This window comes from Eleutherodactylus coqui, chromosome 4, assembly GCF_035609145.1.
Source record: "Eleutherodactylus coqui strain aEleCoq1 chromosome 4, aEleCoq1.hap1, whole genome shotgun sequence".
Lineage (NCBI taxonomy): Eukaryota > Metazoa > Chordata > Amphibia > Anura > Eleutherodactylidae > Eleutherodactylus > Eleutherodactylus coqui.
The window spans coordinates 92,904,548-92,923,043 of NC_089840.1; the positions used below are offsets into that span (position 1 = coordinate 92,904,548).

Below are 18,496 nucleotides of genomic sequence, written 5' to 3' on the forward strand. Positions count from 1 at the left end.
GTCATCATGAACTTTTATTTTAAAGTTGATATACAGATAATTTACATGTACAGTTTCATTGACAATTGGGCTCTTCCACACTTGCTTTCTTCTTACGTGTTTTTTTAACTTGTGATTTTTGTGCAATGCGTTCTCAGAACTTTTAAGTGTAGGCTTTATACCTGGTATAACTACCACCCACAGAATTGTGTATGCAGTAACTATGTTCCAATCTTGCACAGGAAAAACAGTTATCAAAAAATGTAGTAAATTATATTAATCTAAGCTGTTCTATCAATCTTTACGGGCCATATTAATTTTTTTAATAACAAATTACGTATACATGATAGGATGCAGGGAGAGTATGGAGTAAACTATGGAATCAAGCCCCTTCCATACCTGGTGGGTGCCATCTGTCTGAAACAGCTGGCACCTGCCTCTGATTGCTGCAATTAGAAATAGCTTTGTTTGACCATGGCATCTAGCAGTAACAAGGTTTAACAGGGGAACATTCACAAGTATAATACACTGCAATACATAAGTATTGCAGTTTATTATATGAGCAATGAAGTGATCACATATTCAAGTCCCCTACTGGAAGTAAAAAAAATGTAGATATAAATTTTAATACTACTAAAAATGTAAAAGTAAACCTTTTCTTAATGTCACATAAAAATATAAACACAAAAGCAAATTTAACGGATGAGCCTTCAAAATTGAAACCTATAAGGCTGCCTTATCACATGGCGGCGTCATTGTGGGCATGATACCATGATATGGCTCTGGCAGTGCTATTCCTGTTCCTTCTCACACAAAGCAGCAGATATCCGTCTTAATGCTTGATTGATGCCTTTCTACATTTCTGACCAGCTTTCCTCACGTAACAGCCCATGACATGTTATCTGCCCCAGACTGGACTATCCTCTTTGTATTGTGCAGCTGCTGATCTACTGCTCTGTTTACAAGCATCACGTCTGCCATAAACACAGCAACAGACTGTTACATACAATTTATAACATTTAAAGAGATTATTTACTGGCCAACACTGTAGCTCCACCCACAGCTCACAGGTCCTGCAATTTACTAGCACCTCTCTCTCACTCAGGGTCCCCAGAGAAATCCTGCTAAAGCAGACAGACAGGAAAAGTCAGAAGACCTATGGATGGTTATTAAGGGGCTAAGGAACCCTTACCCAGGATGAAAGAGCAACTGCAAATGATATTCATTCTGTGTAAACATGACCACCAAAGGGGTGATCAGTGATAGTCCTTTCATTTCAGCTCACCTAAAAAATAGTCCCTGGCTGATCAAAAGTTGTCAGGTCTAAAGCCACAGCCATGTTGGGAAACAACAAATGAACAATAAGTGCTCTATGTAAAAGCAAACATATGATTGTCATTCATATGCTTCAGCAACTTTTCTGAACACTATTTGAATGATAGTTAGTCAGGGAACCTTTAGTTATTACGTTGTTGGCACTATAAGTGTGAGGCACTAAGGCATGCATTATTAATAATAATTTATTATATAGAGGCAAAATGGGGAGTTCAGAGATTAGTTATGGCTGGAAGACGTCCAGGTAGAGAAGAAAACCCAAAGTAAATGACTCCATCACAGAGGAGATTGCCTGTGATCACTGTTCACCCAGAGCAGAAGTGGAGCAAAGACCAGGAAAATTAGTATATAATGCAGCAGCATTTGTTTGCTCTGCAAAAAAACATTTATTCAACCACACAAGTGCTGACATGTACCAGGGTGAAAGGGTTATTTAAGATTATGTATATCCAAGATATGTATATCTAAAATTGCGTTTGAGAAACCTTGTGGTTGGGTTCACACATTGTGGCCATACAGTTTTGCCACAATTTTGTAGCAGCATGAAAAATACACACTGTGGCCATAATGTGTGACCACAGCCTTAATCAATGTATTACTTATATTTACTGCAGATAAGCACTAGAGGCATGAAGATGATAATCTCTGCCACTGTCCAGTCAATTCAGACAGTGTCAGAGCTACTCACACTACATACCCATGGTACACATGATCCTTTTTTCCCTGCAAAGTGAATGCCCCGGCCATTAGCTGTGCATGGAATTGCAGTGTAGTCCCATTCCAATGAATGGGTATAGCTGCAGCTCCTTGGTAGGTAGGTGAATGGGAGCATCTCTGTGTAACAAAAACTTAGAAGAAGACAGAGAGCTAATTTAGTGTTGCTTTCTGCTCATTCTAATTATTATTGGAGATCCCAAAGGTCAAACCCTCACTGATCATAAAGCGATAGCACAACCTTGTGATATGTCATGACTTTATAAGTTGAGAAAATTACTTTAACTGTATCGCCATATAGTAACTGTATGGTGGCAATATTAGACTGTTTATAGTGGTGTTTATTCAGTAAAATTATGTTAATATGATTGAATCACTATGTAGTGATAATGGTAATGGTCATGGTGTGCTGGTATTTGGGCCTTGCATTGTGTAATGTGTTTTGCTCAGTAACAGGATAGTAGTAGTATTAGTCAGTTGCTATTTATGGGTAATAGCAGTAGTCATGCTTTGGTAGTAGTATTTGTCCCATTCATAGTGGTACTTTTGGCAATAATGGTCTTTGTACAGTGCATTTACCTTAGTAAGAGAATGGAGTTAATATTTAATCACTGTATGGTAGTAATATTTTTTCCTGGTATAGCAGTGTTATTTGATAACTATTTATGTATAAAAATATCATTTTCCATTTGGAAGAGATATATGCCTTGGGAGTTGTGCACATGATCTTTTAAAAACTTAATAAGGCCCCTAGAGTCAGCTACCTGTATATTGCTTTCTGAATTGACTGAATCTTTTCATATTGTTGGTACAATGTTGTAGCATTTGGGGCCCTGCTTTTCATTTTGATTAGGGCCACACTTTGTCTAAAACTATCCCAGTTCATATCACAAAAGAATAAGCACTCCATGGGCCACCTTAGGGCTTAGTCACATGGGTGCATCGGCACCCGTACACCGGCGCCGATGCGCCCGTGTGACTGACAGTTAGAAGACGGCCGTACCTGAAGACGGACATCTCTCTGCAGCGCTGATGAAAGTACACGTGAGCGGCAATGAAGCCAGTCACATGTTCTTTCCTCTGGGGCTGCAGAGAGACGTCCGTCTTCAGGTACGGCCGTCTGCTACCTGCAATAACATGGGCGCCGATGCGCCCATGTGACTGAGCCCTTATGATGCCTCTGTATTACAACATATAATGAAGTAATACTTCAGGGAACAATACCTTTACAATGTACCACACTATTGTACATGAGGAAAAAGGAAGAAAAAAGCATCCCCAGCACTTCCCAGACTAATGACCAGATGGTTTCATGATTATAGAACCTAACTTTATTAGTCCTTCGGTATACAACGCGTTTCAAGTATAAAAAGTTATCAAGAGCTGTCACATAAGGTGTACATTTATAGCTACATACACAGATACAATTAACTCACAGTTCAGTAGTCCATGGTAGACGCCGGTGTGATGAGCCTGACGTTACTTGTGAGGGGAGGGTCATCTCAACAGTGATCACCTGATGCATGCCATGTGCGTTCCATGGTGTTTTTTCATTCACAAAAGGAAGTTCTAGTGAAGCTACCAGCGTCCCAATTGCAACTGCATATTAGTATAGTCACACCCACCACAACGGGTCGGCACACACAATTAGGATATATTCCCTGTTATATATTCATACACACAGAGAATTACATAAAACACTTGCGTATGTCATGGCAAGTTCTATAAACATAAATAAATAAGAGTTAAAGTGCTGTTAATGATTTTACCAACCCATTATATATAAAAATAGTTTTAACCTTAAAAGGTCTTTATACCAAGACAGAAAAAAGTACATGCTCATAGACAATCAAATGTGCTTTCCATTAATTCATGCTTAAACATAGTATAAATTAAAAAAACATATTGGTAATATGAATAAAAAAATCCATGATATTAAAATGAAGTAATTCATAGCCCCTATACCAGCTGCAGGGGAAAGAGATGTTCTGGATTTACCAACTATAGACACTGGTCCCTGACGGCTTAATGAGGTCCTGAAAAGTTATAAATAACATTGTTTAAATTATATAACCTGAAAGACAAGGAAGAAGAGGACTTTAAGGGAAAGAAAAGTATTGTTTGATTTGATGCCCAGTATACCCTCCATGCAAGCCGCCTATAGGGCTTTCGTTATTTAGCCATGGACAGGTGTTTCCAGTATTTTTCCATCCACCACATACAGCCCAAAAAGGAAACATAGGTGGTATGCTCTATAGATATAGATATAAAAAAAGTCCTTCTTGATGTTTAAAAACACAATAGAGCATAAATTAAAACAAGAGGATTTAAAGGGTGCATGGCACCAATTTACAAGGTTCAGAGTTCATGCTATCTTTTTTTTGTCATTAATGTTAATTCAATATCAAAGCAACTAGTTACTAGGAATGCATAAAAGTACGTAGTACACTACATTTAATCAATAAATAAAATTAATTGTATGATAAAGTTATTTAGATGCATAGCAAGCATCCAAGAGTGCATTTCTTTAGAGAGGGATGAAACAGTAAATTGGGGTTTGCTTAGCCAAGAGCGGATTAAGTTGACATTTCCAGATGTACAGTAAGGCATATTTATTAAATTCTGTATGCCAAATTTATGGTGTACAAAAGTTTTAAACTATGGTGCACTCCATTATTTCTAACGTTTTGCCTTTTTACAACAATCTGTCTGTTTTTGAAAAGTGGGTGTGTCTAAGGAAAAGGGAGTGTAGCCTTGTGGACCCTACATATTTACAATAATCTGCATAAATATAGAGAAACCACATGAAACATCTAAGTATATCTCATCGTATCTAAAGAGAAAATTGAATGAGTGAGTATGTATTAATATTAATCAACTAGGCAAAAAGTAAGCAATTTAATTCATTTTCAGTAAAAACTGGACTTTCACAATTGAAACCTAAGCAGTTAGAAAGGTAAAAAAAACTGAGACCCTGGAGAGACTGAAACATGATCAAAATCATATGCAATGTTTTATCATTGTATTCTGTAAAAAGTGATCCGAGCAGCTGTACTCTTTGATTATTAGTGATACTGGCAAGTGCCATCTGTTGTTTTGTTTGCCACTAAGGGATTGTTCTTTTTATATCCGGATGTATTGATTTCAGAAGAGAAGTAGGTTGCTTAATATTATGGATCCCTATTGGTGAGAAGTCAACGAAGCAGAAGTTGGGTTTTACCTTTGTTTTAATAAAATACAGTATATAAATATAAGCAATTCAATTACAGTATGCCAAATTACAAAAAAATCCTTAAAGGGAATTGTCAAAAATATACTAGTTTTCAATGTGTTCATTTCAGAATTATTTAGGAATATATGTTGCTCTATATGAGGATTATTTTCTTTGTATGTCATGATATTTATCCACATGTTTGATTCAAATAGATGCTCTTGGATGTTAGACTCTACTAGATCTTATCCTTTTAGAATGCATGATTTAGCAGCTACCTCTACATAATGAAATCTGATTGGTTTGTCATGTGACCCACTGAGCAACAGTGAATATGATTAATCAATTAATTCATTGACACTTAAAGGGGTTGTCTCATGAAAGCATGTGGGGTTATATACTTCTGTATGGCCATATTAATGCACTTTGTAATATACATTGTGCATTAATTATGAGCCATGCAGAAGTTATTCACTTACCTGCTCCGTTTCTGGCGTCCTCGTCTCCATGGATCCGTCTAAAATTGCCTCTTCTGGCGATTTTAGACGTGCTTGCGCTGTGCGGTCTTCTGTCTTCTGAATGGGGCCGCTCGTGCCGGAGAGCGGCTCCTTGTAGCTCCGCCCCGTCACGTGTGCCGATTCCAGCCAATCAGGAGGCTGGAATCGGCAATGGACTGCACAGTGAAGATCCCGGCGGCCATCTTACTAAGGTAGGTAAGAAGAAGGAAGAAGTCGCCACAGCGCGGGGATTCGGGTAAGTACTACCCGTTTTTTTTTTTTAACACATGCATCGGGTTTGTCTCGCGCCGAACGGGGGGCCTATTGAATAAAAAAAAAAAAACGTTTCGGCGTGAGACAACCCCTTTAAGCTGCCAGTTAAGGCTCTTTCACAAGAGCGTGAATTCACGTTCAAATAGCCGCATCAAAAAATCACATAATGCTTGGGAGAAAATAGCGTGATTTCCAGCTATTAAGTCCCAAGCTTAATTAGCGGTGAAATTGACCATTCACACAATGGGAAGCTGCATGGTGTGTGCTAATCCAGCTCCCAAAGGAGTCTATGGAGACTCCTGCGCAGCTCACTCCAAAGATAGGTCAGGTCGTATCTTCTCTCGCAGCATGGAGTAACTGGAGTGTGCCGATGATTTTCTGGCTAGTAAAAAAATGCCTACAATCGGGCAATAGTTGGCACTAAAAAAGGCAACTAACTTTACATTTACACGAGATGAGCTGTTGGGCAAAGCTCACTCCTGTGCTATTATACAGGAGTGAGTATCACTGGCATCCCTCAGAATACGGCATGAAGGTGGTACAGCCGGGGAGTGTTCTCCCGCCACCCGCTTTCATTCACTGAAAGTAGACAGTTGCTCAGAAAAGAACGACTACTGTTTACATTGAATGGCTACACATTACGTTTTCTGCATGCAGAAACTGCACAACTCTCATTCAGTCTTTGCATGCATTTACACAAGATGGCTTTCGTTCAAATTCCCGAGGGAGTGCAGAATTTGAACAACTCTGAACGATAATTGCCCCATGTAAATAGACCATTACGTTACTGTGATTTTATGATCTTTAGATGATGTGAAACTATATTAGTATTTTTTGTGATGGTTCTTCTGCAGAGATGAGCAAATCTATGAAGGTTAGGCCTTATTCACACGGGCGATGTATTTTTATGCTGGCCTCATCGTGTCCGAAGATTGCATCAATGAGGAATAGCTGCGTTTGAATCCCGAGCTTAATTAGCATTTTCACAGCCATTCACAAGGGCATATCACGTAAAAAATACGCTGCAGTACAGAATTCAATAAGTTTACAAAAATCATTGGAATGCCTTCTAATAACTTAAATAGTGACAGCTGTCTTTGTCTTCGAGCACCAGAAGCAGGTAAACTCTATCCCATTCTTTTTTTTTTTAGCTCCCATGAGGGTATATGGGAGTTTCCAGAATTTTTTGTCAAACGATAGGTGAAGACCTATATTTTGACGCATTGAGAAAAATCAGCGACCGAAAATGGTCGTCGATTTCACACTTTGAGGCCTCGGTCAGACGACCGTTTTTTGCCACGATTTGCGGATCGCATGTTGGATGCGCATCCAAAAATCGCGTGACCGGGGCCGAAAATTCGCCCGAAAAATCTGCAGCTAGCAGCGTTTTCGGGGGAAAAGGCCCGATCACAGGAGCGCTGTCCAACCCATTGCAATTCAATGGAGCCGGCAATACAGCCGGCTCCATTGAAAGCAATGGGCTGGCGGTGAGCGTGGGATGAATTTTCGGGAAGGGCTTAAAAATATAAGCCCTTCCCTGAAAATCATCCAAAAATGTTTTAAAAAAAAATATATATATATACTCACCTTGTCCGTGCAGCCAGTGTTCAGCCGCAGCCGGTCGGCAGTTCTCCTGAACTGCTCTGGGTAGTATTCAGCAGCCGGGGATTTAAAATCCCCGCCTGCTGAATGGGCTGCCTCTGATTGGTCACACCCCTCACCAATCAGAGGCAGCTCTCACTCACCCATTCATGAATTCATGAATGGGTGAGTGAGTGCTGCCTCTGATTGGCTCAGCGCAAGGACCAATCAGGGGTAGCTCTCAGCTATTGAATGACAGCTTCACATGATTTTTGGCCGACATTTTACTGCAGCTAAATAGACGCGTTAAAACGCTTGTGTGAATGAGGCCTTAATTGTATTAGTTTTCTGATAACTTCCTCTTTTGGAATTGTATTTAGATCATATAAGACAATTAAAGTTGGATAATTCTTATATAGATCCTTACTTCTGCTTCACCTGCCTTGTATCAGGGAAATAAGCCTGTGTAAAGAAAAAAAATGCGCCTATCAGTGAACTGCTCAGAAAGTAAATTTTCACAGATCTTTACATGTGTATCCTTTGTATTACTCATGATGTATAAGACAACAAGCCTTAATAATATGTTAACATTATATTGTGTTCTTTCAGCTCCACTGACTGATAAACCACCAAAGTTACTCCAGCCTTTGGAAAACAAACTGACAATCCAAGAAGCTCAGATAGGTAAGTCATTAACGCATTGAAATACAATCCTCTTTTTATAATATGAGTAATGTATTAGACTTGGTTTGTATTTATGAACATTGTCCTGAATTTTATTTAAAGAGGCATTCCACCTAAAATGAAAACACTTTGAATGGTTAGAATCTGAAAATATAGGATATTTTGTCAGCATTTTAACAGTATTGTTTATTCTCCAGGGGGCATAACAGCACAAATGCTGTTTGAATAGCTTTCCTTAATTAGCACATAGCCTGTTTTGCTCAGTCTCCAAAAGTGTAGCATGTTGTGATTGTTCTCAGTAAGAGAAACCAAGTAATCCTGTAGATATGATATCTTTTAGTTGCTAACAAAAATACATGATGTTATAGCGAGCTTTCGAACCTATGCAGAGTTCTTCCTCAGGCCTGTGTAGGTTGGAAAGCTCGCTATAACATCCTGCAATTTTGTTAGCCATTAAAAGGTATCATATCTATAAGATTACTTGTTTTTTCTTACTGAGAACAATCACATTCTGCTGGCTAAAGGCGAATTTTAAACGCAAGTATAGGCGCATTTTTAAAATGAACCTATTGGAATATGTCTATTTTTACATGCGTTTAAAATTCGCTCCGGGGAAAAAAATAGGATAGCTTTTTTTGATTTGCACAAAAACACATTTTTCATGTGAATTGATGCAACTTTGACAATAGGGAATACTACTCTTAAAGCCCTTAAATAAGCCTTAGCTGCAGGGGGAAAAAAATAAAAAAAATACATCACCTAGAAGCGCAGTCAACTCTAGCATGTCTTCTCCCCGGGTCCCCGACTCTTCTTCATGTTCTTCTAGCCGGGGATTGAAAAATCCCCCCCTCCTGGAAGTGCTGCCTCTGATTGGCTGAGCGCTTTGACCAATCACATCCGAAGAACATGAAGAAAAAGAAGAGTCGGGGACCCGGGAGTGGTTCTAGATCATGTATATATTTTTTTCCTGCAGCTAGGGCTTCTTTTTGGGGTAGAGCTTATATTTCAAGCCCCCCTCAAAAATCCCAGCCTTCATCCCTTCCAATGGTGCTGCAGCAGTACCGGCCTCATTGAAAGCAATGAGATACCATCATGCTCCTCTGCCACAGCTGTCACATTGCTGTCACATTGTTCACTGATCCACGGGGATGTAGGAATCCCCTGTGACAGCTGTGGCAGAGGAGCGCAATCTTCTCCCTATGATTTCAATAGGGCTGGCGCTGCTGCCGCTGGTCCCATTCACATCCAAGGAATCCCCTGTTGCAGCTGTCCCACCCACAGCAGGGGATAGCGATCCTGTCCTATTGGTTTCAATGGGGCTGCACTATATGTGCGAATTTTAGGATCGTGTGACCGCTCAACAAGTGCAAATAAATAAACATCTGCCGCTTTGGTCACACGTTTTTTTTACATGCGCTTTGCATTAAATTTTCACGGATGTATACATTCGTGAAAAAAACGCTCGTTTGACTGAATCCTAACATGGGACCAAATTTTTTTTCATTTTACAAAAAGTATAGCAGCACAGAATGATCTATATACACACTGTTGGAGACTAGAAGATGCTGTTCTGTATGTTAATGGTGGGGAAAGGTGCAAGGAGTGATTGGAAACTAATCAAAAAGCACATACAGCCCAGCATTATCATACCCCCTATTAAGCTAGCATGGTTTTTATAGCAAAAATAAAAGGAGCTCATGCTATAAAAATACAATTTTTTTTGCAGTAGTTATCTGCTCTGCTCATAAAAGGGTAGTCCTACGTGCCTCTATATTGTTCTAATAGAGCTTTTGGAGCTGGACTGTCTGGTATAACCATTTTTATTTTAACCGGACTGCATGCTGTATATTAAAAAATATCTTTCTTTTTATTTAATGCTGGATTTAATATTTGTGGCAGCAGTGTTATCAGATTGTAGCTATTGGGAAACTGTTATCATCTGGGACTTTGGTTACTCGTTATTCTTTTACTTTTTATTATATAACCAATTTTATTCCAATTTTATGTACCTACGAAAATAATATTTTGCATATATATCAAATGGTAAGATACTATTAAAAAGTATATTCCAGTATTTGTCAATGAAAAGTTGAATTAATGATAACAGTGATGATGATGATGACCCCCATCACGATCTTCATGATCAAATTCTAATTGAAGTATTATCTACATTGTATAAATGCAACTTATCAAACATGTTTAATGCTATTAATATTCAATCTTTTAAATATGAATATTATCAGAAGGTTGCCGAAGTACTTTGCTAGTACAATTACAGTAGACTGCTATATTCCATTGTTTAATTTTTTGCAGTAAAAGGCTATAAAGTTTCTGTTCCATTTAAAAAATGAAAGAGATGACAATAGCAAAAGTGGTTTAAATGATGGTTTCTATATAAAAAGTCACAAAAGATAAATGGAGAAAAGTTGAACACAAAGGACTAGAACCGATGGAGAACTTGCAAATCCTTTGTTTAAATTAACTCAGCTTTCAAAAACATCTTTGAGAAATGGACATGCATTTCCTTTGTTAGATTTTCCACAGCAAAGAAATGTGTTTTAATGGTGTAATTAGCAATGGTTAGCTCATAGTTTCTTCATCTCTTCCTGAGTTTTGGAGTACAGTAATGAAAACTTTTTCTAAAGTAAAAATAATGAATGATGGCAAATGCAAAGTGAAAGACTGTAATTTGCTTAAAATGTTCATCATAACAATTTCAGCTTAAGCAACAGCGCACTGCTCTACATTTAGGATTTGGCTCCATATGTTGCAAATAGTGGAAAAAAATAGAAAACATTTTTCTATAGTTTAAAGATATGATACAGTATGAGATGAGAAAAAGGTCCTTTTTTCTTAGGAACATTACAACAATTGTCCTTTAGTTTTGTTTGCTGTTTAGTTGAATGGCTGACCTGCAATATCAGACACTGCCTTTGGAGAAGCATGGCCCTGTTTTTGGAAAAGTCTTACCTTCTTTTTAATCTCGTGCAACCCATTCAATTTTAAAGAGGTATCCCAGGCTTTTACTATGGATGACCTATCCTCAGGGTGCCCATAAATCAGCTAGCTCTCTTTGTGGTCAAAGTTGGAAGTGCAATAAGAGACATCTCTCCCATCAATTATAATGGGAGTAAAATTAAAAAAAATGTGGTTCCACGTTAGCCAGTAGAGCAAAATGGGATTGTTCTCAGTAAGAGAAACCAAGTAATGGGAGTAAAGACATCTTTTACACTTCTGGCCCTGACCACCAATGATGACAATGTCTAGCCCCACTGTGCTGATAGTGGGTCAGAGCAACAGCGGATCTGTGGGGATCTCTGCTGTTCGACTATGGAGAACCTGTCCTGAAGTATACCTCTTTAAAATACTTTGGCTCAGCCATAGGGAAAAGGAATTTTAAGGCTTAAAATATTTAGGAACTCTGCATCTCTTACTGTACATACTGATTTCTTTTTCACAATGAATCATTGTCTGCTGAAACATTTTAACACATCTAGGACAGCTGTATAAAGAATGTGAAACATAAAGCCATATACTAGTTATTTCGTACAATAAGATGGAAATGTACAATTGTCAGTAAATGAAAAATGCTGTATTGAATTCTACCCACCATTCAATTGTTGGCTTAAAAAGGGTTTCCTAAGGTGATTTCATAGATAGGTTAGGTATTATGCTTCTCACGTTCTTCTGTAACCTTATACAAGCTTTCAGACTTTGAAAGCTACCAGATAACCCACTTTCTTAGAAGTCTCAAAGCCGGTAATATAGACCTTATTACAAAAACCCATTTTGAATTTGTTTGTTCGAACCCATTTGCAACTAGGGAGGCCCCGTCTTTAATTTATAAAATTCAGTTCCCTGTGTCTGATAAGCTACCCTATATGCAGCAGGGCAGAAGGACACAGGGAAGGTCTTGGATCTTGACTACAGGAAGCATTTAGCAGAAACCACAGCTTTTGATCAATATGTCAATGGTAGAAGCTATATTGAAAGTCCTGCTTTGGTTGTATATGTTAGCCGTATGTACCCTGGGGTATTACCATTATATTTCAGGAAGTACGGACAGGGGGGAACAATGTACCACATGTGTTGGAAGTGCCCAATTGCTTGTAGATTTTGGATCCGTAACATAAGGATTTATTGAGTCACAAATGGTAATCGTAAGAAGGATCCAACACAAACCTTACTGAATGTTCTCATTCCTGGCATTCCAAATATTAGCACAAGTTAATTTACTACATCTTCAGGACAGCTAGAATGGCTTAAGGCAGGAGTTGAAAAAACAGTTTCATCCACTCAGAGTAGGTTAAAAATAAACTAGGATGGATTATGGTTAAAGGGGTTTTGTCATTAACCCCTTAAAGACATGACCTATTTTGGGCATAAGGACAAATGTTTTTTAGGGGATTTTCATCTCCACTTTTCAAAAGTCATAATTTTTTATTTTTCAGTTGACATGGCCATATGAGGGCTTGTTTTTTTAATGTCGAACTGTAGTTTTCACTGGTGCCTTTTTTGAGTACACAGACTATATTGTAAAACTTTTATTAATTTTTATATGATAGCAGGGAAAGAAAGTGCATCGGCTCTTCCATTGTTTTTTGTTTTGTTGTTTTACAGCGTGAGGCCTTAGTCAGACGGGCATTTTTTTGCGCGATTTGGGCATGCGCATGCGTCCGGTGATTTTTTAAAACCATTGCTTTGCAATGGTATCGGACACATGAGCGCTTTTTATGCGCTCGTCTAATAAATTATAGAACAGAAATCGCAGATCGCACCTATCTGCGATCTGCGATTCCTGTTCTCTTCTCTATATGCGCTCAATGGGGCCAGCGGCAGCAGCGCCGACCCCATTGAGAACATATAGAAGACAAATCATTCTTCTCTGCCACAGCTGTAACAGCTGTGGCAGAGAAGAACGATGTTTGCCCATTGAATTCAATGGAGTCGGCAATACAGCAGGTTCCACTGAAAGCAATGGGCTGCCGGCGTGCACGGGATGAATTGTCGGGAAGGGCTTAAATATATAAGCTCTTACCTGCAATTCATCCAGAAATGTGTTAAAATAAAAAAAATATACATACTCACCTGCTCCCGGCAGCCGGAGTTCTGCGCGGCCGGCCTGCAGTGGGTGTGAAGGGGGTGTGAGTCAGACCTGCCCCCTGATTGGCTCAGCACTGACAATTCATCCCACACTCGCCCGCAGCGCATTGCTTTCAATGGAGCCGCTGTATTGCCGGCTCCATTGAATGCAATGCGCTGGACAGCTCCGGACCGTTTCTAATGAAACGCGGCTAGGAGCAGATTTTCGGGCGATTTTCGGGCACTGGTCACGCGATTTGCGGATGCACATCCATCATGCGATCCGCAAATCGCGCGAAAAAACGCCCGTCTGACTAAGGCCTGAGGGTGCGTTCAGACGAACGTGTTTTGGTGCGTGCATACGCACGCACAAAAACACGCTTGTATTTACAACACTGCATTCCCTATGGTGTGTGCACATGTTCGTACTTTGCAGGTGCGTGCCTGCAAAGATAGGACATGTGTGCACCATAGGGAATGCACGCATTGTTTTCAATGGATCCGCGGCTGCTGCCGGCGGCTCCATTGAAAACAATGACCTGCTGGCTCTCTGCATTCCTTTTCAGGGAAGGACTATACATATAAGCCCTTCCCTGAAAAAGAAAGGTTTTAGTGTAAAAAAAAATAAAAATGCAGGCATTCTCTTCAATGGAGTCGCTTCTGCTACCGGCGGCTCCATTGAAAATAATGACCTGCTGGCTCCCTGCATTCCTTTTCAGGGAAGGACTATACATATAAGCCCTTCCCTGAAAAAGAAAGGTTTTAGTGTAAAAAAAAATAAAAATGCAGGCATTCTCTTCAATGGAGTCGCTTCTGCTGCCGGCGGCTCCATTGAAAATAATGACCTGCTGGCTCCCTGCATTCCTTTTCAGGGAAGGACTATACATATAAGCCCTTCCCTGAAAAAGAAAGGTTTTAGTGTAAAAAAAAATAAAAATGCAGGCATTCTCTTCAATGGAGTCGCTTCTGCTGCCGGCGGCTCCATTGAAAATAATGACCTGCTGGCTCCCTGCATTCCTTTTCAGGGAAGGACTATACATATAAGCCCTTCCCTGAAAAAGAAAGGTTTTAGTGTAAAAAAAAATAAAAATGCAGGCATTCTCTTTAATGGAGCCACTTCTGCTGCCGGCGGCTCCATTGAAAACAATGACCTGCTGGCTCCCTGCATTCCTTTTCAGGGAAGGACTATACATATAAGCCCTTCCCTGAAAAAGAAAAGTTTTAGTGTAAAAAAAAAAAATGCAGGCATTCTCTTCAATGGAGCCGCTTCTGTTGCCAGCGGCTCCATTGAAGACAATGGTCTGTGGCACACCTGAATAGTTTTTCAGGCAAGGGCTTTACATATAAGCCCTTCTCTGGAAATCAATTAAAAGTGATTTAAAAAACAAAAAAAATAGATACTCACCTCCCTTCAGCTGCCAGGGCACAACCGCGTCTTCTCCTGCTGTCCCCTGCACTGTGGTGCTGATCTAGTGCTCAGCCAATCACAGGCAGCTCTCCCCGAATGAATGACAGGTGAGAGTTGCCTGTGATTGGCTGACCTCAGCCAATTACATACAACTCTTTCAGCAGGCGGGGATTTTAAATCCCCGCCTGCTGATAGATCAGCAGTTCAGCACCACAGTGCAGGGGACAGCAGGAGAAGACGCGGCTGTGCCCCAGCAGCTGAAGGGAGGTGAGTACCTTTTTTTAAAATGTTTTTTACTATTTTAAAAGGCTTTTCAGGGAAGGGCTTATGAAGCCCTTCCCTGCAAAGCCACTGACAGCTGCTGGGGCTCAGCGGGGACTTCTGCCGCTGTCCCTGGCTCTGTAGTGCTGCTGAGCTATCAGCAGCCGGGGATTTAAAATCCCCTCCTGCTGGTAGCTCTGATTGTGATTGGCTGAAGCAATTCAGCCAACCACAATCAGAGCTACCAGCAGGCGGGGATTTTAAGTCCCCGGCTGCTGATAGCTCAGAACTACAGAGCCGGGGACAGAGCTAGAAGTCGCGGCGGAGCCACGGCAGCTGAAGGGAGGTGAGAATTGTTTTTTTTTTATGAAGCCCTTCCCTGAAAAGCCATTGACAGGGTGCCGGCAGCAGGATTCTCTACCGCAGCTGTCATGTGTGACAGCTGCGGTTGAGAATTGAAGAATTCCTTTTGCTGCATCTGCCACAGATGTGGCAGATGTAGCAGCAGAGAATTCTCTTAACTAGCGGGGGTGAAGGATACATCAGCCGCATGCGGCAGATGTGTTCTTCATGCTCGCGGGGGTCACAGCAGCGGCGGACAGGTACGTTTTTTTTTATTCTTTTTTGTTTTGCACTAAAATGTTTCTTTTTCAGGGAAGGGCTTATATGTAAAACCCTTCCCTGGAAAAGAATTCGGGGGACCGGCAGAGCATTGTTTTCAATGGAGTCGCCGGCAGCAGCCGCGGCTCTATTGACAACAAGCACGCAGCTGTGTTCACGCGTGCTTTTGCTCGTACCTAGGTGTGGACGTATGCACGCACCTAAGTACGCACCAAAACACGCTCGTCTGAACGAGCCCTTAATCATGCTGCATATATGGCACAATACATTTTTTATGCTGGCAGGTACGATTGCAATGATACCAAAATTCTTTTCTTTTTATTTTTTTTTAGGTTTTACTACTTTACTGCAATAAAAAAATATTTTTGTAATTTTTTTTTCTAAATCGCTGCATTCAAAGAACTATAACTTTTTTTATTTTTCCATGGACAGAGCTCTGGGAGGGCTTTTTGCGTGACGAGCTGTAGTTTTTATGGGAACCCTTTTGGTTACATACACCTTTTTTGATCACTTGTATTGCGTTTTTTGGAAGGCAAAATCGCCTCGTCCGTAAAAGTCCAATCTATCAAAGTAGCACATTATTTACTCCGCATGGTGAATGTTGTCTGAAAAAAAAATAAAGAACACCAGTGATGCACTTTTTCAGTCACCCTGTTTCCCAGAAAAAACACAATAAAAAGCAATCAAAAAAGTTTTTACATATTTCAAATTAATACTAATGGCAAATACAGGACATCCCGCAAAAAAATAAGCCCTTGTTGAACTACGTTGACGGAAAAATAAAAAAGTTATTGTGCGCACAAGATGACGGCAGAAAATAATTGAAAAAAATTAATTGTCTTTGAAAAAAAAACAGAGTAGTATAGTAAACAAAAAAACTATACAAGTTTGGTATCGTAACAATCATACTGACCCATAGAATAAAGTCATCAGATCGTTTTTGTTGCAGTTTGTGCGCCGTAGAAACAAAACACACTGAAAGATATTGGAATGTCGGGTTTTTTTTCATTTTACTCCACTTAGAATTTGTTTAAAGTTTTTCAGTACATTATATGATACTTTAAATAGAACCATTAAAAACTACAGCTGGTTCCGCAAAAAACAAGCCTTCATACAGTGATGTCGATGGATAAATAAAGGAGTTAGGATTTTTTTAAAGGGGGGATGAAAAAACGAAAATGGAATAAAAAGGGCCGCGTAATGAATGGGTTAATGATCGTCTTACCAGCATAGTGCATGACATCTTTATGTTTGAGGCAGTCTGGTACCATGGGCTATCATATGTGTGGGAATTCCCTAATCTGGTGAGAATTACTCAGCAAAGATGGCAGCTAAAGATGAGCGAACGCGCTTGTTTAGAGCAATTACTGGATCGAGCATCGCTTTTTTCGAGTAACTGCCTAATTGGGCAAAAAGATTCAGGGGACGCCGGGGGTGAGCGGGGCGTTGCTGTGGGAAGTGGGGGGGGGGGGAGAAAGGGACAGAGCTCCCCCCTGCTACCCCCTGCTCCACCGCACCGCCTCCCGCCCCCCGGCGCCCCCCGAATTTTTTCGTCCGAGTAGGCAGTTACTTGAAAAAAGCGATGCTCGATCGAGTAATTGTCGTAAACGAGACCGTTTACTCATCTCTAATGGCAGCCCTTGAATTCTTCATTCTCTCCTCCATCCCCTCCCTTCTATTACTTTGTATGTTTAATCTCTCTATTGTGCGTCTCATGTTGACTCAATCATAATAGTTTTATACACTAACAACTTCTACTAAGATGATATTGGAATTTGCACCGTTGATGCATTAGTCATACTGTCACGTTTGTTTTCATATTGCCAACATTTTATATCTGATTTTTTTTTTAATCTATTACAAATTATTAATAGTAAAAAAAAGTATTATTTACAGCATGGTTGACTTATAGTGTTTTCTATATGGTAGAAACATAACTTTATACTATTAAAACAGTACAGGATGAGAGTGCAATATATATTTTTTTAAATTGCTCCTAGTCATTTTACGGAACTATAGCATTTTCTATAATGTTTACATTGAAACAAATGTTGGAGGTCAGATTACAGGTCAGGTAATGTCTAGTTTGCAATTTCTTCCAATCAGCAATGTTGCCATGTACTGTATAGAACAATATTAATGATCAGGGGCAGCATAGTTCAAGTTATATACTGTAGCTTCCTGAGCAGCTCTGCATTGCATCCATCATTCTCTGTGTCCATCTGCACTCCCTTTCCAGGTGAATCTACTAGAATGCTTGTGTAGCCATTCTACTTTGCAGAATCAGTGCCGATTGTTTTCTGCATGTCATTGCTGATATCTATAAACACAGCCTAGAATCCTTCCAGTTGCTTCTCATAAATGGTTACCATACCCACAATAATAGACCATGACCCATCACTTTATTGCATTTACTAACAAACAGAAGAGTTTCAAGCAAATTAGCCAAAACATTCTAAGTTCTTCAATATGCTCAAGCTTGTAATCAGCAAAAATGTATACATTGCTACATTTATGTATTTTGTCTGCAGTTTCTGGGGGCTTTCTCTTTACTTAGAGACAAAACAATGCGCCCGTGTGACTGAGCCCTTAAGGTGGTGCATTTTAAGACTGTCTAGTCTTATAGTTGATTTAGACTAAATAATTATCGCTCACAGAACTGTTTAAACAAACAAAAGTAAAGAATAATCATCCAGTTAAAATGCAGCGAAGGACTGACTGTCGAATGAGAATCGTGAAGTTCCCATTTGCTTAGCGGGCAGTTTAAACACTAATCGTTCAGTGTTTCACATAGGAATGTGTGATTGTTCTCAGTGAGGGAAACCAAGTAGTCTTGTAAATGTGATACCT

General features: G+C 39.8%; 1 protein-coding gene across 1 annotated transcript in view; it reads left to right on the forward strand.

Moving 5' to 3' along the window:
• The window catches only part of IL1RAPL1 (interleukin 1 receptor accessory protein like 1), a 774,220-nt gene that overhangs the window by 421,612 nt on the left and 334,112 nt on the right, over positions 1 to 18,496 (forward strand). The window contains exon 6 of the mRNA XM_066601569.1: positions 8,200 to 8,274. Coding sequence (XP_066457666.1) covers positions 8,200 to 8,274 — 75 coding nt within the window. The remainder of the gene's footprint in view (positions 1 to 8,199; positions 8,275 to 18,496) is intronic.